We start from the raw sequence: 27,310 nt of genomic DNA, 5'->3' as shown, positions 1-27,310 counted from the left end.
ATATATGTATATATAAAATCCTATTTCTTTATTTATTGTTTGTATACATATATACATAAAGAATTACATTTTCACATCCACACATACAAATTTTACAAATGGTCTATGTTAAAGACACTGAATATTTAGTGAAGGCATAGTTGGCACAGGGTGAAGTTATGAAGAGGAAGCAAATGTTGTGCTATGAGGAAATGTGATTATTAATATCTCCGCCTCCACCAGCAGAATAAGGGTGGTTAGAGTTGCACAGCATCGAGTAGACACTCTCTGATTTACTAAGTTTTTCGAAGAATGGGATGAGATCTAACATCTCGGTGTCTGTCATGTCATCAAACCATGATGCAACGGGCACCTTCCAATAAAATACATGACTGTGAATTAAACTACATCAAAACAAATGCAATAATTAATGTACTATAAAGTGAGAAAAAAACACCTAACATTCAGGATAAGTGTAATAATACAATTTAAATAATTTTAGAAAAGTAAAAAACTGTTTAATTTTTTTAGTATCTACCTAAAAACATTTAGAAGACCTAGTAATAGCATTATACAGCTTTTTAACAAGATTGGGTTAGATACAAATATACAATTTTGTGTAACTAAAAAATCTTTCTACCTAATTTGCAGCCTTAACTTGACCTTAACCAAGAGTTTAGCTGTAGAACTTGATACTTTTAATACTCTGATCAGAAAATGAAACTAAAAAAAAAATACATCAAAACATTTCCCAAAGATAAACAAGTATTCATCTTTTGAAACTAGAAATATTTTTTATTTTAGCCACTCCATTTGCTCTAAATGTTGAGTGGTAAGTCAACATCTCACAAGTCTCAATAAAGTCAAGAAATGTTATTCTCTTCAGCTGCAAAATGGTGAAAAACCTAAGATCAAATTTTGAGACATAAATTTAATTTTCAGAGGGCATGGGAAATCTATAATGAATTTGTGCACATCCAAAATTATATTTTACTAAAGCTGTTCCTAATACTAACATCGACTGCCATCTTATACTGATAAACCTGAGAGGGTAGTTAGCCTATCTATATCGAGTAATGTTGCCAGCCACAGTCATCGAGTCACAGATATTCAGTTTTCAATATCTTCCTCTAGTAAGGTTCAACTTTCTTTTAGCAGCTTCTTAGTAAGATCCTCCTCACTCAGCCTATCCACAAGCTTGGCTCATCTCAATATGTTAATTTTCCTTCAGGTATTGATGTCGGGCTTAACAGATATTTTGTACAATTTCCTGTTGGTACATTTTCTTCATTGATCTCTTAAATTAATTGCTATTAATTTCATTCAGTATCATTCTTGCGAAAACAGCTTTTCCTTTTTCTTTCATATAAAATCTTTCAGAGACAAATGTGAACAATGGTTTAATCAGGGTCATAGGTGACATCATTATATTTTTTACATTCGGATAAAAATGAGAACCTTAAATGATGTTTCCTTCACAACAAATTTTATTATTATCCAATGGATATTAGAAAGTGGTGCTTGCTCTTCACCTACATTGTTTAATACATGTACGACTAACTGTTAACTTCCTCAAGTTTGTTTCATCTCTCCATGCCCATATCCCCATCCTAACCTCCTTAATTCGGTTTATTATTTCCCTCTATTAATACTCTACAGGATTTCACTTATTTACACATTATTTGATCCCTTCTCTTAAATAAAACCTCTAAATACTGTTTTATTTTTTCATTAGAAAAATCCTATTTTATTACCACACCATAACTAATGTCCCTACTATTTTCACAAAATTATAAGTTTGAGTAAGATTTATTTGAATGATCAAAACATTAGTAATATAATTCATTTTATATAAAAATCAAAATTAACATTTATAATCATAGATATAATGAAATTAATGGATAAAACTATCCATACTGCTGAAGAACAATATCATTAAAATAGAGATAATTAAGAACTCTGATTATCTAAAAGATTGAATTAAATGGTAAACTAAATGATATTAACACATTTAAAAAAAAGTAACACACTTACAGCATTATCAGGGTGAAATATGTATGATGCTGGTGAATTGTCAACTATAACAACTTTCTGAAGATCCCTTCCGAGCTTGTTAAGATCCTTAACATAATTACCACGATGGAAGACACATGACTCTCTAAAGAGTCGACACCTAAAAACACCCCACCTGTCAAGAAGATCAGCAACGGGATCAGCATACTGCAAAAAGATTTTATGAGATTTAATGTACACACACATATCTATTTGATGAGAAAATACACTAAGCCCTGGATATCCATAAACCTTATAAATAGAAATGATTTAATGTTGTAATAACGACAAATTGGTTTATTTAAAGGCTCGTAAAATACAAAAATATTATACTAAATTTATTTATTCATTAAACCATTATACTACACACTAATTAAAAAAACAGACAGTGTAGCACATATCAAGATTCTAGTTCCAGTAAGTTACCTATTTATGGGGCAGTATTCCAACTGATATATTAGAAGACTAAAGTTTATAGAAGTAACAGAAAAGAAGGGTACAGGAAATAGAAATGACTCATTCTCCAAAGAAGACAAGAGTTTCTTTCTTAAGCAATATGTAGATAAATAGAATCAAACTCATGCTTTCATAACACAAAAATCTTAAACCAACATTTCTTCACAGTTACCTAATACTATAAAAAGAATGGAGAATCTCAGGTATAATCCACGAAACTCAATCAATTGACAAAAATAATTAACATCAGTAATCTAGCCTAGACTAAAGCAAAATAACAAATAGTTATGGATTGTAATACCTTGGCAAGACTGGCAGTAAAGAGAATGCATTCGTACAGTTCTCCCATCCGTTGTAAGAATTCATCAACATACGGTCTTTTCAGCACATAAACTTGATGTACAGTTCCATCTATTTCTACTGGTACTACAAAATCAGCATTGTTGATTGGCTGTAAAAGCAAAAGGTTTGACAGTTAATCTGAAAGCAAATATTATTGCTCAATAACCCTGTATATGATGTGAAATTGTTATAAAATTTAAAAAGTATAAATAAATAAATATATATATATATATATATATATACACACAATCGATTTAATATATATAATTTTTAATCGAATGTAGGTGAAAATAGGTAAGTAAAAATAACAGAATTAAGAGAATAAAATAGAAAAAAGTTCTATTTTATTTCCTTAATTAGGTTATTTTACTTACCTATATATATACATTTTATTTTCCACTTCTTTCATCACTTTAATTTTATTCATTTCATTCTGTACAATTATTTACTCTATGTCATTCTGTTGTATCATGTCATAATATCACTTACAGCAAATTTACTTGATGTATATATATGTGTACAGTTGTAAATAACAATAAATAAATTATTAAAAAAAATTTGTTCTATTCATTGGTTGTTATCTTGTTCTTTGTTTTTAGCCCTGATGATGGATAGTACTTCTAGTTTAATTGACTTTAAAGGTTATTTCAATCTAAATTTAATAGCACTTCAAGCTACAAAGATGGAACTTGTCTTTTAAAAAATTTCAATATCAGTTAGCTTATCAGATAGTGTCAGCGACATTTTTGGTAAAGATGACACAAAGAAAAAATTGTGCTCTAACCTTAAAAGATGAATGGACAAGAGTTTCATCTAAGTCAATGACCATGCACTTTTTGTGCATATCCTGATGCCTGACAGGAGGTAAAAGAAACCTCGGTGATCCAGGGCTGAGAGGAGGCGAGTATCGTCCAGCATCTCCTGGACCACCAGACCCCTTGCTACCATCTGTAGAACCACCTCCAAAGCAGCATAAAAGGCTCCTTAGCACACCACCTCTCCCTCTCTTTTTTATACCTGCATCAATAATATTAAGTAAATAAAATGAAATTAGATAGACATCTGACCTCATTATTTGTAATAAACATGCAAGGAGAAGAAATATACCAGAAAACCAGGTCCATTTAATTCAAAGGTTGCTGTGATTTAAAAATAAAAGAACAATGTGGCCAATCATAACAACATACAGTTGACTCTTGCCAATTTGAAACTCAAGATCCAGAAAAAAATTTAAAATTACCTACATCCCAATTAGCTCATACTGATATTAGGCAGTCTATTTTATCTTAATTTGAAAACAGCTAATTGTGAATAGAGCAGAATTTGAAAGTACTTATTTATTTCAAGCTAAATTATAACTCTCATTGTAATGATGATTCAGAGAGGACTTTCTAAATATTTGACAAAATCAAATAGAATTTTAAAGGTATTTATAGAATATCTCAAGTCAGGAGTGGGGAGGGTGTTATAACTTTTATTTATTTATTTAAGTGTTTCGACCACTAGGCCTATTTACACTGAGTTTACAAAGGGACCTAATCATCAAATATTTTCCAGAGGGGACCCTCTTTACCTCAAGTCGGGAGTGGAGGGCACTAAGCTTTTGGTTAAATTTCTGGCTTAATGGCCCCCCTTGTTTCACCCTTTTTTTTAAAAAAATATTATTTTCAAACAATATTACAATCATATAACAATTATTTTAGCTGTGACCTTAGTAAAACATCAATCATTCTTAACATAATTCTCAACAAAGTACTTATTAAAATTTTCTGGTTATCTTTCTTATTTACTTTTTTTGACACATTCAGTTCGTTTTTCATGTGGGTGGCTTAGCATTTCTGAAGTTTTTGCTTGCATGTGTTGTTAGCACTCTTTGATGTAACCCTCAATCAAAACTGTCTAGGACCCATAGCAACATTAAATCTGCAAATCTTGGTATTGCAAGTTAATATTTCACAGGATTTTTGGAACCAGCTTAAAATGGGGTTCTCATACTCAATGTTGCCCAACATTTTTAGTGTGATCCTGAATCCAACAGAATGGCTGCCATCTTGGCATATGGCCATAGGCATGGAGCTATTACCCCCAGGTTTTTTTTCTTTATTTAAGTGTAAAATATTTGGACGCCCAAAGCTGCTTTAAATTTAATTAGATATACATCAAAATATTTTGGATGTCCATTCTGTTTTCCATTTTTAGTTTGTATAGGAGTAAATAGCAGTTTTTATTCCAATCTTTATGAATTTACGAGCCCACTAGTTTCTTTTTGTAGCAACCAAAAATGGCGACTGGTATGTTCAATAGCCCTAGCTCTCATGAGTTAATGTTTATAGACTTTGGAATTGAATCGTAAAACTCAAACTCATATTAGTTGCAGGGCAAAGAGTCTGAAGATTGAATCCAAATGGTTACTAGGTTTTAAATACATAAATTAATACCTCCAAAACACAATTACAATTTTTATTATTACTAGAACATAATTGAATATTGAAGAATTTTTTTTTTTTGATCTATTTATCCACTTTATTAAATTCAGTAAAATCAATTTTAAATTACATTGTCTCAACATCCTTAAACAATATCTTTATGAAAACATAACTTACATCATAATCACCTATATTAATATAGCTGAAAATTAGGTATTAGATTGTTTTTTAGCACACTTTATGAGGATTCCTTTTTAAACTGCTCTTGTTTGCACGATACAAAAATATTATATTATTTATTCAACTAATGCTGGATAAGTTATACAAATATTTACTAAATCTGTTTTACAATTTATTGCATTTTCTAGAATTTGTGACTGTTATTGTTTCTAATTATTTTCTTTTGAATTTATTCTATACCTTCTATAAAATTTTATAATTCTGCAAAGAATATATTTATCCTTTTTCAGTATGATTAAAAAACAATATGATTTAAACCGTATTCTTTACTTGTAACAATGTAAAATTATGTTCATGAATTTTACTTTTAATTTTTTATTATTATAGATTAAAAAAGTGGAGTTATATTCCATTGCTGAGGTATAAAAAACTAGTTAGAAATTGTAAGGAATTGAGATTTAGAAACTGACTGTGTAACTGACGAAGATTTAATATTCATGCACACAACACAACAAAGCTGAGCCTTAGGAATATTATCAAAAAATCTTTTAATGTGTCATTAATAAAAAATCAAGTTTTACAATGGTTTATAAAGGAAAATTCTTCTATATGCAATAAATGAACATATTTTTCTTATTAGTTTTAGGCTTGAGAATAACATACCAAAATTCTAATACATATTCCCTATATCTTCACTAAAGGTCCAGATAAGAGTGAATAAAACCTCTAATCGGCATGGTAATATTGAGTTTCAAGGATCACCCTAGTTGACCTGTGACTTCAGCATTTTTTATTAAAACATTAGCCAAGTAGTCTTGAAGAAAGGCCACATATAGACGTATTTTTTTTTTTCATTCAATTTTGAAATTCCACATATATTAAAACCTAAAACCTCAAATTTTTAGGAAGGTAGTTTAAATTTCTTTTGCTTGGTAAATTACAAAGATTAAATATGGAAAATAATACACCAAAACCAAAACAATTTTAAGATATTTTATTAAACAGAACTCTATTTTTTTTCGACCAAGACTCACATTGGAGCAGCAGAAGTTTCAACAAACTATATTCTTTGGTACAGTGTATGCGACTATCCATATCTGATATCCACCAACAAACCATCTGCAGTCCAGCACTCATCATTTTTAATTATATATATGTATATATAGTTGACCGTAAACATTTAAATATAAGTAGATGGTCAGGGCTGCGGTCAAAAAAAGAACAAATAGTTTTAAACAATTTGTTCTTTTTTTTAAATTATATTTCCATAAAAGTTAATTAAATATTTTTTTCTCTGCAGGGACAGGTAATTATAAATAAACTAGCCCAACTTTGGACAAGAGGGAGTTAACTAACTTAATATAATTAATACTTTAAGCTTGAACTTCCTTTTGTACAAAGGAAACTAACATTTAGTATAATAATATATTAAATCTGTTCCAAGTGAATAAGACAGAAAATGGTTAAAGGATTAAGTCAAAATTTATGAGATTTAAAATCCACTTTAACACTTATTAAATTCTTAATGAATGGACAGGCAGAGGTCTGAAAATAGAACATGAAAATCCACAACAATAGAACATTGCATATAAATGAGTACACGCCCACCCACCATGTTCAAGTAACACTTGTGTTCTGTAACCTACTAATATTTTGAAAAATCTTATCAATAAACTGTGTTTGTATAAACAATAGATGATAACATAATTTACTTACCATCTAAATCAAAAATATATAGATTGGAGAAGTTAGTCGGGGGGTGCGGTCAGCAAAGAACAACATAAATAAACAAAACCATATTTATTTATTTTATGCCGATGTTATATCATTAATCTACACCTCATTAAAAATATATAGAACTGGGAATGAAAATAACAGCATGTAATTGAAACCAGGAAATATGTAAGTGTGTATAAAAAAATTTAAAACCTCAACAATCAAACTTAACTTAATCCTTTTAAGACCATGGTGTAACTATTGACACCAAATTTAATTATATATTATACATAATATAAGGCTGAAGCTATATTATATTTAAATAGTTTGGACCAACAGATTAGTCCATTATGATTGCGTTGGTAGCCAAATTTTCTAGTTATAATTTCATAGAACATGATATTAAAAAAAAGGAGTTTGAAAAAATTATTCTGGGCCAAACAGGATTAATGTTCATAGTTAATTAAATCTTCTAAATTCAATTAAATTACTGAAAACATAACAATATCAAAAGGTCTGATAATCAAACCAATTAATTTTTAAGCATTAGTATGAAATAAGGAAATACGTTTACAAGTTTATTTGCTATCTTAATAATTTTATCAGAAAAAAATAAAATAAATAAAAATGCTAACATCTTAACAAAACAAAATTTTACTACTTCATTGTAAATAATTCAGAAAAAAATGTTTTCGATCTAACATTAAGGCAAAGTAATAAAAAGTTATTGTACAACTAAAATAAATACAACCTCACTAATGTAATATAAACATCTCGGAAAATATATTTCTAGATTCCTAATTCAAGAGAACTTCCTTCTAATCAATTTTTAGAACAGATTGAGATAGAAAAAGAAGGTTTTAATAGTATGTCTTGAAAATTTTATAACATTTGACGATACTAACAGATTTCAAATATCGATGACAGATTACCAGATTACCAGTCTCTTGTGTTCTTGATATTATGAGTAAAGTAAACAAAAATGAAGTCTATAGGTACAGAAAAATAATAATTGAAATAATTGGGTAAAATTTTCAATTGGCTAACAGAGCAATCAAATTCAAAATTAATAGTTCGGTGTTAAGAGATCAGTAAATGAAGTAATATGATGTTCAAGGTTAAAAAAATAAGTTTAATAGAAATTTTTATTTACAGCAACAGTTATTTATTTATGCAACAACCACACAAAATAATACATTAAATTCTTAAAAAGATAATAAATTATACAGAAGTAGATAGTGAATCAAAGAGACACCAATTAGTAACAATGAATAAAACAATGATCAAAATTTCTAAAAAGATTTAATGGTTAAACTTTCATAACTAAAACTTGAAGTAAACATCTACTATCAACCTGCACTCTTATTAACATGTCTACAAATTTCTTCTAGCCAAAAATTTGTAACATTGCAACCAATGAACTTATTTTGATACAGAAACAAAAAAAATTTGTAATACACCACCAAAAACAGACCCTCATAGAAATAAAATTATTGAAATGCTACTGGTCAGTAAGATAACTAAATGCAAAAAGAAAGTTTACTAATTAACAAAAGAGCTAAGCAATTATATATTAAAAGATGATCAAAGCATAGGTTCCAAAAAATGTTCACCTAGTACCCACTCTCAGTATAATAGAACCTCCCTTGAATAAACTAGACCATCTAAATAAAAAATAGGACATTTAGATAAAAACAGTTATCCAAAGTCAAATAGCATTGATAAGAAGAATTTTTTTTTTAAATTGCATTATAATTTTTTTGGATTAATAAGCATTCTCCTTAAATTGCTTTAACGCTTACTGGTGGGCGGTACTGCACCCATTGGGAACCTATGATCTAATATAACAAACCTACAATTAATTGTTAGTTACTTTATTGTGAGTAGCATCCAATGGGACATAATTAATAAAGCAACAGTGAGATAAGAAGCAGTTTGAATCAAATTATATTAGTTAATTGAGAAAAATATATTACCTGTAGAACATAACTCACTGTCCACACGAGGCAACTGAACTGAAACATTGAAATAAACATATTTCAATGGGCTTGACAAGACATATTGTGAACTTCACAAATAAGTTCATTTTTTTTTTTTTAATTTCACATAGCCTTTTCAATGACAACTCATTTCACTGAGTTTTTGAAAACAATTTCAAGCATTAAAAAGTTAACCATGCTTAAAAGATAATAATTTAATTTAAAAAATAAATGAATATATTCATCAAGTATACTTGGAAGAATCCAAGGTTGTAATGCATGTTTACATATTCACTAATACCATACAAATATTTACCTCATTTGGAATCACCAACTAGAATTATAAAAGGTAAAGGACGACATGAGATCATTCAAATAAATGGATTTTCTTAATGTGACACATTCCATTGCTGTAAGGAGCCCAGACAAAAGGGCGGAATAGAATTTATAACAGGTGTAAAAGCTAACTACAATGTTTTCATTTTAATTACCTCTCTCTGAGGAGTAGTTTCCTAATTGTTCCTCATCACGCGTGACTTGAGTAATAATGGACGTTCCGTCCATTTAAACATTTGTCAGATTCCGTAATTTTAAACTTTATTTTAAACGATCGACAATGAAACACCATAAACTCACTATTTGCAAGATGGCAGATGAACTTGTTGTGGTAACCTAAAACTACGTAAGTCAAATACGTCGAACTAATTGAAAATTAACCAATTTCAGCTTATTATCGTCAGTAAATATCACTTAGCTTTTTAAAAAACATAAAAGTTTAGAAATATATACCAAAAAAAGGATAAAGACTATAAAAAGAACTAAAAAAACAACACTAGCAGTAATATCTTCACATGACCTCGTTACGTCACGAATCTCCCTAATTTCAAATTTCTCTCACCGGCTAGGAATTTTTATAGAACTTAAAAGGCCCGCAATAAATGCAGTTTTCTTTTTAAAATAAATAAATTTGAGTATGTTAAAAGTGGAATCTCTTGGTAAAGGAATATAACAAAAAATTAAAAGGGAGGTTTAAAATATATAAAAATAGATATGTGTAATTTATTTGAATATATATTTACATATTCCATTGAATTTCTTAGCTGAGATAAGAAAAAAATGATTTACACTCAAGTTCAGTACACATTCAAAATATATAAATAAAATATACAAATATAATAGAAAAGCAAACAAAGGTGAAGTAAAATAAAATGACCTTAATTTACACTTTTATTTGGAAGAATATCAACATCATCAACTAAATTAAACTTTTATTGAACAACTTTGAACTGTTGTAAATACTGGTGTAATAATTACAAAAATTATCCATAATTGTAAGTTTTTTAAAAATAGCTAAAATAATCATTAAAAACATGCTTGTTAGAATTGAAAAAAAAAATAGTTAAAATAACTTTTTATATATTACTTAATTTATAGATTTTTTTTCAACATAAATTTACGAAAAGATCATAAAATTAATCATTTAATTTAAAAACATCAAATTTTTACTTTATTCAGCCTTATCTCAGACATATAATAGAAAAAAAACTAGATTACTTTTAATTAACATCTATAAAACTATCAACATAAAATTACAATATATTACAAACACAACTTCATTATCGGACAAAGTCATATTATTTCCTCTTCCCAGCAATGGATCTTCTCATGGCTCTACCACAAAACATACCGGTAATAAATATCATTCCAATAAAAGTAAAAGCAACAACTATAAAATATTTCTTTGATGGTGAATGCGACACTTGGCCATAGAGCTGACTTAAACTTTCAACCTGAAATTAAATGCATTAGCTATAAAAATGTTTATTCATCTAATAATAAAGTACTACTTTGAGCAGTAAAATATTACAAAATAAATGCAGTTCATTACCAACCAAATGTTTTAAATTTAATTATTAATTACAGAGAATGCGATGAAACATGTAAAATATGAGGCTCTGGTTATCAAAACTAGTTAGCTACAAACATTTTTGCATTGAGTTTTTAATTTCATGATTAATAAATTTTTAATGTCAGAAACAACATAATAACTCGGGACTGAGACCTTGGAAAGTTAACCTGAGGTGTAGACCCTTTTACTGGGTCATTATCTAAATTTGGTGCTCTTTGGTTATCAAATCTTTTTGAAAATTAAAGTCGATTGATTCAATTTTTTTTTTAATGCCTCCAGAGAATGCTGTTTGATAATATCCTGAATCAAGTACACACTTAAAATAATAGTTTTCGTGATACTGATTTTTAAAAATGAAATAGAGCACCTAATTACGGTATTAATTCTAAATAGAAAACATTTATTTACTAGGCTTCAGTCTTTAATATTTGATTTTCAACATAAAACAGGATGAAACTTAAACAAAAACCTTTTGTTATGCTTAAAAACACTTATGGCATCCTCACTACTTCACTATTAGTACATCTTTTATTGTAATAAAACACAACATAGAACATAATATCCAATGTATTGTACAAATATTATTTTGAACATCTTACAAAAACAAACATATGTTTAATCAGGATTGAAAGGAACTAATAGAGGCTTTTAGTTCTATTTTATTTGATACAGGTAAACTAACTTAATTTGGAAAATACTCTTATGACTTTTAAAAAAATCAAGAAAGAATATCAAACTGACAAGTAGAGACTCAATACATCAACTGATATTTTACTTTATTTTGGATGTGAGATGAAGATACCATTCTTCTCTTTTTTATGAAATTTAGGTAAGAAGATTAGTAATACCTTGTTTGTTTTATCTATTTTACAAACAAGTGTCCTCAATTACCAATTAATAATCCCACTTGTGAAAGTTAATACACCCTAATAGTGAATGCTGAAAGAAAACGAAATATTTGTCTTTCCATTGCCATCCTGGTCACTCCCTAGCCCTTTGAAAATTTCCATTGAAGCAAAGAAGTAACTGCCTATGGAGAGACCAATCAAATTATTTTTCGTCTTTTCACTCAAAACAAACTTCACAAAAACAAAGATAAGCATGTACATAAAGAGGTTCTGAAATACTACAAAACTATGTAATACACTTAAAATTTAAGTCCTATCAGTATTGATTTTGTTGAGTACCAGGGAGTGAACACAAGTAAAAATACTCTCACATTTTTCATTCTCTTTCACATCCTGGATTCAAATAAAGAGGTTAAAGAAGAGAACAATGGAAAACATGTATTTTCTGCTTCCTTTCAGCCTGAAATTTTTCTTTGTGATGTTATATTGGTGGGCATTTTATAAATAGCCAAGGGAACGACCAAAAATCATATGACAGTGGTAAAAAGTGCTATAGTGACTGATGTGTTCAATTCAAATTATGTTTTATACCAATAACTGAGATAGCGCTGAAAAGATTGCAGCCATTTTTTTTAGCTTTACTACAAAATAAACTGATACCATTGACTTGTTAGTCTCAGCCTCAATTTTGTGACAGGCCTAGCAAATTATGAAACAATAAGTATATATTTAATAAATAGATAACAATTAATAATTAGAAGCTTAAAGAAGAAAATGTAGACCTCAAAGAGGATAATAACAGACAAATAAAATCATGAAGAAGATGGTCGGGGGTGCAGTCAAAAGAAAATATAAAATAGTTAACAACTATTATTAAGAGATTTCAAAACACTGTTTCAAAACCTCTCAACTAGAACAGCTCTGATGAAGCTACAAAGTGAGCATTGCGAAACATTGGCAAATAACTAGTTGTTCACTATTTTGTTTTTCTTTGGACCGTTTTGTTTTTCTTTGGACCGCATCCCCGGCCGACTTCATAATTTGAAATAATACAATCAGTCATCTATATATTTAATTTAAGACAAATAAAATCATTCACATTCAGATGGTCGATCATTCTAAAATATATATATATATGATATAACTCAAATAGCACCAAATTGGATAATGACCCTTATAGACGAGGTGCCTAACAAAGCAGCTTGAAGAAACATCCTAATCTTTCCATAGTTTCCCTAAAGTTTACCTGACCATTATTAATTTATGAATGCCTGTTACTATATTATGCACTCATAAATTAATAATAATTATCTATTTTCAATGATATTTTAACTCCTTAAATGTATTTATAAATTATTGATACAAGTAAACTTAAGATTGGGATAAGAACTCCCCAAGTTATTTATTGGACACTGGTATTTTGAAAAACACTCCAAATTGTCACAGAATGGTTTCTTATTTTTTCTAATAATTTCTAAAAACTGGCATCCATGTACATGTCTGAAACAGTTTATATTTTAAACAGAAAAAATTATTAGGATTAATTATTTTTTTAAGCTTTGCTATAATGATCCCATGAAAGGTAAGACTTGGGGAATTAAAACTTCTAACCAGCCTTGTCAATCATTTTGTTTCAAAATGGTGGGAAATTATAACTTGATCAGAGAATCATCCTGTAATCATCATGAGTGACCTTTGACTTCAGTGCCAAATTTAAAAATAAATTTGCCAGTAGACTTGGAGAAAACCCAGAAATGGTGGATGGAAGAATACATTTTTTTTTTCTTGGTCATTTACAAAGGTTCATTTGGTTTATTGAAAATAGAGAACCAAAATAGGCATAATCTAGTTTTAATAAAAAACAACAAATGAGGCATTGGTCATAAAATAGTTCCTAGTATCTGACATTTATTGTCAACTGAAGTTTTTGGATTATTTTGAAGATTTTAAAAGAATTTTCATGAAACTTGTATTTTAAAAGCAATAGTATTGATATTAAATTATGATAAGTGACTCAAAGTATAAGGTAAAACACAAATAGTACTGTAATCAACAAAAACAGTTGACAAACACTTTAATATCGTGAAAGTTTTCATCTTTTCATTTACCATGTTTTAGGATCTAGTGCAGTGATTCCCAAAGTAAGCGTTACCGCCTTCTGATGGGCACTGCAGCGGGGTGGTGAAGGCCATAGGTGAATTTGGGGATTTTCAGTTATAAGTCACTAATTAATTTGTGCCAATGTTTCGACCAGAATTTCAGGCTTTCAGGGGCGTCAATCTGTATCTTTTAAAGGACAATCTGCTTAAGTCCTTTGATGAAGGTCCGAAATTCAGTTTGAAACATAAGCACAAATAAATAAGTTTTATTTGTTTGTTTATTTGTTTCTTACCGCACCCCTGATCATCTTCTCTTCATATTTCATTATTTACTCAGTTTATAACATCAACTTTAACTTTGGTAGCAATAAAGTTTTTAAAAAATCCTATTTCTATATGTTTTCAAAATGAATATTCTATATATTACATACCCTTGCTTCAGGTATGATCTTATACATTTCTATCCTTTCCTTTAAAGTTTCCTCACAGTGTTTCATTAATAGATGAGGGGTCTCTTGAGCGATCTTCATCAAACATTCAAGCTCTATAAAAAAATTAATGATAAACAAAATGCTTAAAACTATATTACTATACTACATTATTATTTAATATATGAAAAATTAGATATGTCAATAATATTCAATAAAAACCATTAATTATTTAGTTTATCATTGAAATACAGTAAAATACTATTATAAGGCTCTCCAACAACAAATCAAAAAAGAGCATTTTTTATGTCTTTTAATACTTTATGGCCATTAGTTATGGCAATATCTTTTTGAATTAAATGATATTTGTCCAACTCTTTAATAATGGTTTTCTGTAATAGAAAAAGATTTTCATGAACTGTTTTCGACTGTGGGAAAAAGTGAACAAAATTTTTTTTTTAAAAAATTTAACAATGGAAAATTTGTTTATGGAAACAGAATGTTGTTTTCTTCAGAAACCTACTCTACTTAAAACTAAGTGCAGACAAGCTATCGGGTATTTATAAAATAAAATGTTATAAGTGAAAAAAATATTAATTCAGAGTTATTTTTCCTATTTTATATATATATTTTTTTTTATTTTGGTGCCATAGTACTTATGAGTCAGAAATATCCCCAGGTACAAGTTTTTTAGTTTACACAATTTAAATCCAAAAAATAAAAATCCAAATTTGCCAGCCACACAATAATATACACAGAATAGTAGATTCAACAATTTAATATTATGATGAAGTTCCTTGAATAGACGAATTTTAGGAAAACAGATAAAACAAATGATGCATGACAGGTAACCTAAATAAAATGCCTCAAAACAATTATTTTCAATTATATAATAAAAAACATGATACTATATTTTATTTATACTACATTAATTTATATTGTGCTGAAAAAAGTTATAATTGGCTTATAGTTCCAACTCATTAATTCAGTGCATTATAACCAAAAAATGGGATCTTATTATATAAATAAAGTTTGGAAGTTAATGGAAAAATTAACCATTGGGACCAGGAACAAGAAAGCATTATAGCTGGAAAATTGTTATAATTAAGTTTTACTGTAACCAAAAAAAAAAAACCCCTTACCTTCTCAAATATTACTTGATATCATACATACTCCATATGAATGATATACTGTCTATTTTTTTTTAGCCTATATTATACTATAACCAAGACTACATTACACAGTGGAGCAAAGAGTATAGTTAGGAGAGAAAAGTTAGAAAATAAAGGTTAAAGTTAGCTCTCGGTACTGATACATGTCAATACATAAAAGTTCTTCAATGAGGTGTATATAGTTGACCGTAGATTACTGATTGAAGAAGATGGTCGGGGAGTGCGGTCAGCAACCTTTTGTTCCTTTGCTGACCGCACCTCCCGACCATCTTCTCCAATCAATAAAAGTTCTTCATTCAAATCTATCAATGGTTAAATCCATACTTCAATACGTATAACCGAATTTAGAGTATAGTATAAATACAGAGTGTTAAATATAGATTTGGGAAATATGATTTCAGAATTTTTTTGCTCAGAAGTACGGATATAAAAGTTAATTTTATCATGTTCCTCGAGTTAATTTTATCATGCGTACATATAAATTATCAATAATAATGGAAAGATTCGGATACTTAAAAAAATATCTAAAGAATTTCATTTACAGTATATTTAAATTTTTCTTTTGTTGATCAGTTGCAAAATTTGCCTTAATTCACTTTAACTTTTGCGAAGTAATGATTTTTGAAGTTTCCATTTTTAAAGTAATTTTTTGCAGTTAGTTGCAGTCTGTTTTTTAAACTGAATGTTTATCAGAAATTATTGGCCTTCTCCTATTAGATACATAATTTAAGTTAGGTAGAATTATTTTCAATTCGGTGTTTAACTAAGATTGTTCTGATTTCAGCAATTATTTTGTGGTCTGAGAGTATTTACTCCATTTTTAGTTTAACTTTCTCATAAAAATGTTGATGGAACTTTATTTTCTTGAGACATTCAAACAATATCTTTGCCGTCAAAAATGAACACTCCAGTACTAAAAAGCCTCTAATAAATTACAATTCTCAGGCTTTCCCTCAAGTATTTCCTTGGTATTTAACTCTATACATAAATTCTGAGTTTATTTGAAAATATTGAGGTATAGAATTGACTATGATTGTATTTAAATATGCAATAAATTTTCGCATACAGACCTCAGTACAGTGTATACAAATATCCAGTCTTTAGGAAAGGAAGATCCACATAGGACCAAATCTTCTGGGTGAGGACCATTTTCGAAAGAAAACATGAACTTAAAACCTCCTTTTCATAGATTTTAACTGTACACAGCATAATACGAGAAGAGCTGTACAGAGCCCTCAGGGACTTTAATATACCTGAGAAACTAATATGCATAACAAAGCTTACTAGGAACTTATGATACTATGATGTGTTATGATAAATGGTAAAAGATTTGAGGACATGCAAAAAAAAAAGATACAGTTCAATCTGACATTTGAGGAAGCTATAAGAGATACCGGCTTAAGCAGGCAAGGAAGCATATTTCCAAGGCTAGTCAAATTGTTAGCCTATCCTATACAGATGATGTAGATATCGTCAGGCTATGACCGAGACTTTTCTTGCATTGAAGAACATAGCCAGAAAACTTGGATTAGAAGTTGATGAGTCCAAACCAATTACCTGGTAATGTAGGAAATTTCTATACCAGGGATGACAGGGTAACTGTTTTTTGGTCTCATGACTTCGAAAATGTCTCAGAGATTATTCATGTGGATGCCATAGTCACTCAGGATAATGAAATTGATGTTGAGATTAGGAAAAGGTTATTTGCAGCCAACTGATGCTTCTTTGGTCTAAAAAAACAGCTTAACAGGTAAATACTTCCTAGGAAGCCTAACCTCCACCTGAATAAATCTATGCTCCATGCCTCTGTATGGATTTGGACAACATCTAGTGCTATGAAAAAGAGCTCCTGATCTTCAAAAACAAAAGTTTTATGCTGAATTTTCACGGGTAAAAAAGTTGGAGAACGATGAAAGAGACAAGGAAGCTGCATTGGAAGATAGGAAAATGGGAAAAAAACTGCTAACACAGCCAATCATGAACAAAGAGAGGGATACCAAAGCTAAGATAGTCTGGTGATGTGGTGGAAGGTTCTGACAATATCCTGGGGGTCAGGAAACTGGATACAGCATAAGACCATGACAATTGGAGGAAGCGGTTGGAGGAGGCCAGCCAAGACCTATAAGCAGCTAGTACGGGCATATAAAATAAATAAAAAAAATAATCCTGCCAAGATTTAAATTTCATATTTCTTTTTTTAAAATTTAGTTCTCCTAATTGTACAATTTCTACATTGAGTTTCAGTCCTAATGATCCCAATGTTGTCTACTTAGTTATTAACTTTTTTTTTTTTTTAGACTATTGAGACTTTGTCTGGAATCTGCTAATAATTATAGTTTAATATCCTAACATAATTATAGTTAGTCTTTTCTTTTTCTTAATTTTTTTGTTGTTATTCTTGTAACTTAATTTATATCATTACATTTTATATCATAACAATAAACAGGATTTAATTAGCATTCATTGAAAGAAATGAATCATAAATAAGAAAAAAATGAGAATAAACTTAAATAGAAATAGAAAAATAAAGTCAAATGCTCAAGAAAAATTAAAACATCTATATAAAGGAATATAAATAGTTGTTAACTAATTTTGCTTCTCTTTTGACCGCACCCCTCACCATCTTCTTCATTATTTAAAATTATATGGTCAATTATTTATACATATATATTGTATCTATATTAAATAGTCAAATGTAGATAAAATTACGTCTGCCATTTCCTTCAGCAACTGATGAACAGTATTGAGCAAGATCTTTGATGCAGCTCTTATATAAGTGAGGATCAGCCTTTACATCTGCTTTTGACTCTTCCAATAATTCTACAATTTCTATCTTACAAAGGGTATTTTTAATCTGGCCATTCTTTAATGCTTCTTTTAAACATTCCTCCACTTCTCCTTTGCCAATATTATCACCATCAGTTTCGCATAACTGTTTAATCTAAAAGAAAATACATATATTTTAATAAAAATCATCATTTCACTATTAAAATTTTGCTGTATTACAATGAGAGAGAAATGCTTTATTAACAGGAAGCAATGCTGCCTAAATACAATGGGTTGCTAAAACTCACAGCATACAAATCTATTTTACAAAACATTATATAAACAAAATACATTGGTACAATATTTACAACACTTTTTTTTATAACAAAATTTAATTAAATTTGTTGTTTTGTATTTTTTTCCCTTTTTGATTTGTTATTAACGCTATATATTTCATCCCCCATTACATCCCACTCTAACATATCATATTCCTCTTTTCCAGTGATCTGTCATAAGTATTAAGGTTACTATACAAGTTTTATTTTAGTTGATACTTTCAGTAAGCACATATAAAGAAATAATAAGAAAACACTGTAAATAAATAAATAGGTAGAAATAAATCAAAATAAAATTACAATAAGTAATAATGTTGACACCAAAGAAATAGGTTAAAACTAATAAATAAGTTAAAATGGGATAAAAAAAGAATTATGCCACAAAATTAAAAATAAACCTGCCGAGGTTGAAATCATGTAATAAACCAATGCCATTTTGCTGTCAGGTTGCTTAATGAACCCAAATCATTCAAGGCACATTTCATAACTATAAGCTAGAATGAACAAAATATAATAACACAGCCATCATTTTATCTATCTTAAATCAGTATTTATAGTTCTAGTAAGTACGGAAGATGATAACAAAGTTGTTTCTCACATATTTTTTTTTAGGTACAAAAAAAAATTATCAATACCTCATTAGAACACAATGCTGTAAGGAGAGGATTAAGGTTATAATTTAAAGCAGCTTCATGAAGAATATTCAATACTTGGTTTCTACATTTTGTTTCCAACTTTCCATTTCGAAACTGGATCTGCAAAGTAAAAATAGCAAATATTCATATCAAAATTAAGTTAAAATACAATAAAACTTAAAAAAAAAAAAAATTAGTTTCAAACTGAACATACTTAAGTTATAATGAATAGGTTAAATGAAGGAAATGAAACTTTCAATTTTTTAATGAATGGAATATGGTCCGGGTGCAGTCAAATAAAACTCAAATAGTAAATGGGTGTATTTGAGTTTTATCTGACCGCACCTGGACCATATTCCATTCATTTCAATTTTTTAGTTTATGCATTGGGGAGTAATGATAAGTTTAAAAGGCTGGCTAAAGGAAAACCACCAGATTATCATAATATTATAATTCAAATTTCATTCTGAAATTGTACTTTATCTAAAACTTCTAAGAAAATTAACTCACAAAAAACCTAGCAAAATAAATGAGGCACTAGTTAGTAAAACATGGTAACTGAAAAAAAAACTTTTACAATGTTAAAATGTTTAATAATTATAATGTTTTAACTTTAACCTGGAATCACTTAACATAATTCAATAAAAAAGTTTTTTTTAAATAAAAATTTCCATAAAATATGTTTAAAAAAAAAATATGAAATCAGTCCTAAAAAATTTGGCGAAGCCAAAAACTTGCATTTCATCATAAATGTCAGATACTATATTTTATGACTGAGTGTATCAAACATAAAACATATAAAAGTAAATAACAAACATTATTACCTTTAAACAGCTGATAACTTTATCCTCTACATGTTTAGGATCAATTCTGTCGTCAATAAATGTCTTTGAACAGTAAAGAGTGATATCTTTTTTACAATCTGCCTGAAGTCCAGGATTCAATTGAGAGTCGGTATTTTGATCAGTGATTCTTCTCAATACAACTGAACGACATTTATAATCAAACTCACTGTTATATTTGTACTTCTAAAAAACAAAACAAAAAAAAACTATATAATATCTAGATAAAGATAACATTAGGATTTTCAAATGAATTTTAATATATCATCAAACTTATTATAAGTATTTTAGTGTTCTTACAGAATGGAATGGAACAGTTAAATGACCCATTAAACTTATAGAATATTACCTCAAGAGGATTTAAGAGAAAATTCTATTAAAATAAAAATGTTGTCAAAGGTACTAAGCTCCCAAGTCAATGGTGAAGACAATTAATTTTCTATTTATTAAATCATTATAGAAGTTGAATAATGAAAATAATAGAAAATGAAGAATTACTAATCTCAACTAAACTGAATGTAATATAGCCAGCTACCCAGCCAGCAGCAGTCACCTTTGTGTCTTAGTTCTTCCTCTTTATTCATTATACATAATTCTATTTGTTCTATTGTTATTTATGTGGAATAAATACTTTTTAAAAAGTGATATTTAAAAATTAATTATGTAACTTAAATCTCTTATCTTATATAGGCTTAAAAGAGTGAAGGATTTTGACGAACACAGTGTCAAAAGAAAAGGAATTTCATGGAGAAGTGATGAATTCCAATTTCCCTTCTGAAATTCTTACAACACTACTAAAAGTGATTGAAAATGTTGGGTGTTTCAAAAAACTGACAGACAAAAGTAAATCAAGGGATCAAGATGGAAAGTTGGGTTTGAATTTTTAAAATATTTGGCTTCACAGGTCCAACTTATAATACCAATTAACAGTAATGGCGTTAGTCTATAATTCAATTAGGTACAATGAATTCAATAAAAAAAAAAATTATATACTGCAATATCCTCTTTTTGAGTAAATAGTATATTTTTATGGGTTTTTAGTATGTTTTATGTTAGGTATCATTTCAGTATTGTTTATTTTTAGTATCAAACCTAAAAGCAATCTAAGCAATTTTCATCAGTAAAATACGCAGTTACAAAAGGTATCGTTCAAAGCCAACATAAATACATATTAATACCTAAAATTAAATACATTTGTAAAAGATATATTAATTTAAATTAAGTGTTATTAAAAATAAGTGTTCTGATTGCCTAGAAACCTGCCCTGAGAAAAGAGACTATAATAATATGTATAATAAAATAAAAATTCTCATATCTATTTAATATTTAATCTTTTTATTTTACCTTCTCATCTTCAAAACTATACTTTAGAAATGAGAATTAACTTAAAACTATATAAAATTCTATTTATTTAATTTTAAATATTTTTTGAATATTACAATACAAACACAGTCAGTCATCTTACCTTGAGACATGAAAGTGGAGACAGTTCAGTTTTATTGCAATACTTCTGAAGCATGGTTTTGCAAGCATTTATAAGGGTGTAATCAGTTGAGCTATCTATAAGATCTTGTTTCTCAACTGTGAAGATCCTCGCACGGCATACACCAGTTAAATTATATTTATGCAGGATTAAGCACTCTATAACCTGGAAAATAAAATATACTTCATTAATTCAATATATGTAAAATTGTAAAAACATAATTAAAAGATTGATTAATTAACACAAACAGCTCACATCAATGAATTCGGAATCACACAAACACCACCTAGATAAGAATAAACTTATTTGTCAGTAAGTACTTATTTTTATTAAATATTCACTAAATGTGCAAGTTTTACAAGAAACTTCGAGTCATGAAAAGAGTTATCTCTGTAATTATCAGTCAGAAATATTTGTTGTTGTCTCATGTTTCCTTGCATCAGTAAACATTATGTTTATTTCATTCAGGTAATAGTACAGATGAATTTCTAGCATTCATGCCCAAGACACTCCGGCAAAGTCTGTGGATTATATATAATCATTTTGCTGATTTATCATTTTCAGCACTGATTTGTCTTTTAAGCATTTATTTATATTAAATGATGTTCTGACAATAGCTGTACAAGGACCCTCTCATAATAGTTTCACACTTCTTTAGAGTGGCATGCTCCACAGGTTACAAACCACCAGCATAAGTAGTGAGAATAAATAAAACTTATGGTTACTTTTTATTTTATATTGCAGAAAATGAAAAACATACCTTTGCATTACCAGGTTGGATTTGAGAACAATACTTGGCTATATCATTTGCACACTCTTTCTTCAAAGATGGGTTAAGATCAATACTTTCTCTTTGTTGGAGGAGCTGTGTCTTCAATTGTTGATGACATTCTTTCGATACACGTGGTTTACTATCCTGAAGAGTTTCATTTCTTATAACTTCAGATAAGCACCTCACAACTTCAGCTTTATCCCTCGCTCCAGGACAAAAACGACTAACATGATCTTTACAAGCTCTCTGAAAGTTGAAATCGAAGTTAATATAAAATAAAATAAATCATTATAATAAAAACCTAATATCATCCAAATGTTTAAAACATAAAAAATTATTTCACTTAGATCATTAATAATAATGACAATAAATAACTTATTGGCATAATTAATTGAAGACTTATAATAATTATAAGATAAATTAGTACAGTAACAGTCCATGAAGATTTAGATAGTGCTCTGTTTTATTTTTCCCTGAGCAAAGGCAGATATTAATTGTTTTAAGGTTGAATAGATTGCCACAGTTTAATAAATATGTTAATTAATAAGTATATTCAGTAATTACTTTCAGAGTCTGACAAATCGAACATCTCAGAAAGATGAACAAGAGGCCGACCGAGGCTTCAGAGGAAAGACCTAGTGAGGATACAACTAGTCACCAAAACATTAAAACTGACAATCGATCGCTCTTGATTACATAAAATGGAAAAAATCATTGAGGTGATTCTAGATCTCTGGGTCTGTGGTCTACTGGCTTTCAATGAGACTTAATTTTCAATATAGAGTAATGGTTACTATCAATTGAGACTGAAAAATACTTCCTTATCACCCCCTACATGTCTAGGCATAGTCATCACAATGAGGCCTCAGACAAAAGTTGTAGATATTAGATATAGAGAGTACTTCAACTGGAGATCTAGGTATTTATTTTTGCTCCCTCTCCTTATGTCAATCTACAGTCAACTATTAATATCTCATTTTAAAATGTTTACATTTTCAGTGTGTAATTGACCATTCTATTCACCTAGAAAAAACAAATGGTGCCCAACACCAGCTTGATATTCTATAATGTGACTGCGGGTAGTAAATATTAGAGACTCTTATAAAATCAATAAGTTGTTATCTTTCATCTAATCATAAATATTTTTCAAAATATCTTATTCAATTATTTTTTTACAAATATTTTCAACTTTATCAAATCATGAAACACAACACTAAAAACTAGGAAAAATTAATAAACAAATTATAGCATACCTTAAATTTTAATGTAAAATGATAATCTTTAAGGTTAATTAATTGATAGTGTTCAACGGTTGCACGGCATTTGTTATGTAGCCTCATGAGTTGATCATTTTTGTGCTCTATTAAACAATCCATTATATCTTGCTCTTTTTTGGCAACTATATCCTAAAATGAATTTGGCAATTTATATTAAGCTTGAATAAATAACATTATAGCAAAGTAATTATTTGTATCTATACCCCACAGAGATCTTCAATAACAACTTTACAATTAGCAGCAATGATTGGATTAAGTTCGATGTTCACTGCTTGAACTTCAGTAAAATTAAAAACTTGAGCTTTGCAATCTGGACCCAACCTAAAAAAAATAAAAGTTAAGTTAATAACCATAACAAGAAAACACTTTTGATTCTGTAGTCCCTCTGAGTTAGTGGTAAAGTTAAAAATAATAACTTTTCAAGGAAGTAGATTTTATGTGGTCATCAGAGGAATCCTGAAATTCCACTCAGCAAACCTCCTCACTTTTATATCTAATAAGTACACTAAAAAGTTGACTTTGACATTTATACATCATGTTTAAGTCAACTTTTAGAACCCGGTGTTAGACCTAGTCAGCTACCAAAAAAAAAAAAAACTGTCAGAAATCATTCAAGATAAATTTCAAGTTATCATAATTCAGAATGGATTATTGTTTCAGGTCCATAGATGTAATAACTACGTATGGTACTTAAAATCATGAGAATGAAGCTCAGCAGTGTTTATACGTTCTTCTTCCAAATTTCAGTATAGGTGCTAATAATAATTTTTATGCCAGTCAAAATTTGTTTGAATTAAAAAAAAAAAAAAAGAAGTGCTATCTGAAATGGAAATATGTACTAGAAAACATTTTGTCTGGAAAATACATGGTGAATTAAATATGATGAAATAATTAAAATATATGTAAAATAAAATATTTCAAAATCCATTCAAAGTTGAGTTATCATAATTCAACAGATTGAATTTAAGCTGTTCTAATATTGATAATTTGTATTCTAGGAAATCTTTAAATAGGATAGCTGATTTTCACAACTCTAGACAAATCTCAACATTTTCATAGTTTCATTAAAAATCGATCAATTGTTAAAGAGAACAAGAGTCAAATTGAAAAAGAGAAAATTAAAACAGTACATATTTTAAAAATCACTTTTGGATTGAGGGGACCACAAAATTTATAAATTAGATATAATACAAAAAAGAAAGTTTTCCACTAATTACCTTATTTCCACTATATGTACAGCTTTAGGAACATAATTTATAAATTGATCCAGCTTCAGAAACACTACACTATTCGAACAGTTTGTTGACAAATGAAAGAAAAAGATAATTAATACAAAAGTAAAGTTTAAAAAATATGACTAAAGAAGATCATCCAAAAGATTAAAAAGAGATGTATTTGGAGCAAAATAAGACTTATATGTTGGAATGAAATTTTTACATTTTCACACATCTCTTTTAATAAGTTCTATATACACGATTATGCATTTGTGAAGCCTGTCAGCCAATGGGTGGCACTCACAAAAATAGGCCTGGGAGTGACGAACCCACCTTATGAAAACAACGTCAAGAAACGCATGATGTATTTCCTTAGTACATCGCACGAGGCCTTGGACCTCCACGGTCTGCTGCGCCAATAGACAACAACAAATTAGGTACAGAAATCCAAAATTAAAAATTATAAAAAACTGATGTTTGGTTTTTGTTAAAAAAAATTTTTTTTAAAAATTATATAAGGATTTTATACTGGTCTCAGACTTTCAACTATTATGATCAATTTTTCATACAAAAAACACTGACATACACCTCATCTACAAAAAGTAGTCATTTCATTAATTTTTTTAAGTAAGACAAATATTTCTGTAATGTTCAATTAACTTTATTTTCTAGAAAGTAAAAAAAATCACAAGTTTTACTATCACTAAGCTTTAGTTTTTAATATTTTGATGTTATTTGAATTTTAAATAATTTATAACATTTATTCATAAATAAAATGAAATCACACAGGTAAAAAATTACGTACTCTTCCAAATGGTCTTGAAGACAAAGAATTTCTTCTCCTTTCCCTGTTTTCAAAGTACAAAATTTCGACAAATCTTCAATACAAAACATTTCAATATTAGGGTGTAGGTCAACACTGATGGCCCGCTGCCTCATAACGCGCTTTAACTCTTTTACACATTCTTGACTTAACTAAAATAAAAGTACAATTAAAGATAAATAATAGTTATGTTATCTCAAGATACATTTATACATAAATACATGCAAAAATGAAACATAAATTCTATTTTATATAATAAGCTTAATACAAATGTCATAATTAGGTAATAATAATTATACAATATGATGTTTTAAAACAGAAAAAAAAAGATTATTGAAACAATCTAATATATATTTTTAAGTGAAATGAAATGATCATTTGTATGTAGCTACTCATATATTATTATTATCATGTAGTTTACCTTATATTCTGGAGATATAGCTTTGTTATAAAGACAAGGAAGAATTAAAGGCCCACGTTCTGGATCCGTTGAGAGTGGAGAAGAAGCCCAGACCGACTTAGCTGAACAGTATTTCACAGCAGCATCCCGGCAAGCTCTATATAACGTCGGATCTAATTTATAATCTCGAACAACAAAGTGCTGTAGTTGTCTCAGAGGTACTTCACATTCTTGTGTCATCAATTCTGTATTAAGTTTTTCCATTAAGCAAGACATTACCCTGCAGGAATTAAAAAACATATAGATAGAGTTCCTATTTTACTAAGTAATAGTTTAAATGAATTTTAAATTACAAATCAACTAACAAGGGAAGGCTACTAAATTTTTTTTTTATGATACAAGGTAGAAAAATATTAGACGGTTGTCTGAGAGTTCTGGCCAATGCACCCTAGAAACTGCGAAAAAAGGTGTTTTATACAATTTTAGAATTTTTTTATTTTATCGTATTCTGCCTTTTATTTACATTAATTGAGCGATTATTATTTTCCAACCATTTGATTTTTTCATGTAGATTAAGAAAAAATATTTTTAATCACATTAAATTAGTTTAAAAAAATTACAAAAACCAAAACAGGCTTCTCATAAAGTAGGCCAAAAAAGTAAAAATTAAGTCAGATTTGTTTTTAGCATCTTTTGAAACCCTTAAATACAAAGTTTCATACAAATCAAAAATTAGAAATTTTTGGAATTTGGAGGGTTATAATTATTTTCGGTCAGTGTATCAGTGTACAGTCAAGAAAAAAAAAAATCATAATTCCTTACAATTTTATCCAAATCTTTTACTATAACTGTTGGAAAACTGAATTTCCCTTCTTCCAACTCATATCAATACCTTTTAGATTGTATGCTTTTATAAGGGAGAAAAAAGTAGTATCAGATAAAGTTTATCTAACATTTTATTTTATATGTCCGGTTCTAATTTACTTAACTAGGTCTGGTTTGTCCCATTTTGTGCAGCTTAGATGAAATCAATGAAATCTGTGGAATTATATGCATAGTATCCCCTTGTAAGATAACAACTTGTTGAACATATTAAAACAAACTTTTATTTATTTATAAATTTCATAATAAAACTAAGTAATAAATAGAGGAAAACTTTTTTTTTTTTTATTTCAGA

At 28.6% G+C, this 27,310-nt stretch overlaps 2 protein-coding genes across 4 annotated transcripts in view; both read right to left on the bottom strand.

Annotated features, from left to right (window-relative positions):
• Nucleotides 1-6: 6 nt before the first annotated feature.
• On the bottom strand, nt 7-9,991 carry hzg (herzog). Of its 3 annotated transcripts, none has more exons than XM_014426625.3 (6): nt 9,622-9,988; nt 9,128-9,166; nt 3,614-3,846; nt 2,789-2,938; nt 2,014-2,199; nt 7-352 (listed from the first exon to the last, which is right to left on the bottom strand). In XM_014426625.3, exons 1-6 carry the CDS (start codon nt 9,692-9,694, stop codon nt 182-184), a joined length of 852 nt encoding a protein of 283 aa, XP_014282111.1. In that variant the 5' UTR covers nt 9,695-9,988; the 3' UTR covers nt 7-181. The 3 variants fall into 3 exon arrangements, with proteins under 3 accessions (XP_014282111.1, XP_014282119.1, XP_014282126.1); XM_014426640.3 differs by having other exon boundaries at nt 192-383; nt 9,622-9,991; XM_014426633.3 differs by lacking the exon at nt 9,128-9,166 and having other exon boundaries at nt 9,622-9,990.
• A 625-nt stretch (nt 9,992-10,616) lies between these two features.
• The window catches only part of Glg1 (golgi glycoprotein 1), a 24,478-nt gene continuing 7,784 nt past the window's right edge, over nt 10,617-27,310 (bottom strand). The window contains exons 7-17 of the mRNA XM_014426503.2: nt 26,155-26,413; nt 25,716-25,885; nt 23,900-24,017; nt 23,673-23,825; nt 22,408-22,665; nt 21,630-21,812; nt 20,147-20,350; nt 19,323-19,442; nt 18,296-18,527; nt 14,418-14,530; nt 10,617-10,920 (exon numbers count right to left, since the gene is read on the bottom strand). Coding sequence (XP_014281989.1) covers nt 10,765-10,920; nt 14,418-14,530; nt 18,296-18,527; nt 19,323-19,442; nt 20,147-20,350; nt 21,630-21,812; nt 22,408-22,665; nt 23,673-23,825; nt 23,900-24,017; nt 25,716-25,885; nt 26,155-26,413 — 1,966 coding nt within the window. The 3' untranslated portion in view covers nt 10,617-10,764. The remainder of the gene's footprint in view (nt 10,921-14,417; nt 14,531-18,295; nt 18,528-19,322; nt 19,443-20,146; nt 20,351-21,629; nt 21,813-22,407; nt 22,666-23,672; nt 23,826-23,899; nt 24,018-25,715; nt 25,886-26,154; nt 26,414-27,310) is intronic.

This window comes from Halyomorpha halys, unplaced genomic scaffold (genome assembly GCF_000696795.3).
Source record: "Halyomorpha halys isolate HHAL.00 unplaced genomic scaffold, Hhal_1.1 Scaffold29.1, whole genome shotgun sequence".
Lineage (NCBI taxonomy): Eukaryota > Metazoa > Arthropoda > Insecta > Hemiptera > Pentatomidae > Halyomorpha > Halyomorpha halys.
This window is presented reverse-complemented; position numbering and strand designations above follow the sequence as displayed.

Excerpts from the sequence above, each read along its gene's own strand:
- hzg (XM_014426625.3), bottom strand. The coding sequence starts at position 9,694 with ATGGACGGAACGTCCATTATTACTCAAGTCACGCGTGATGAGGAACAA. Across the intron at positions 2,939-3,613 it reads TTGTCCATTCATCTTTTAAG|CCAATCAACAATGCTGATTT; the intron begins GTTAGAGCACAA and ends TTGCTTTTACAG. Across the intron at positions 353-2,013 it reads TATTTCACCCTGATAATGCT|GTGCCCGTTGCATCATGGTT; the intron begins GTAAGTGTGTTA and ends TTTTATTGGAAG.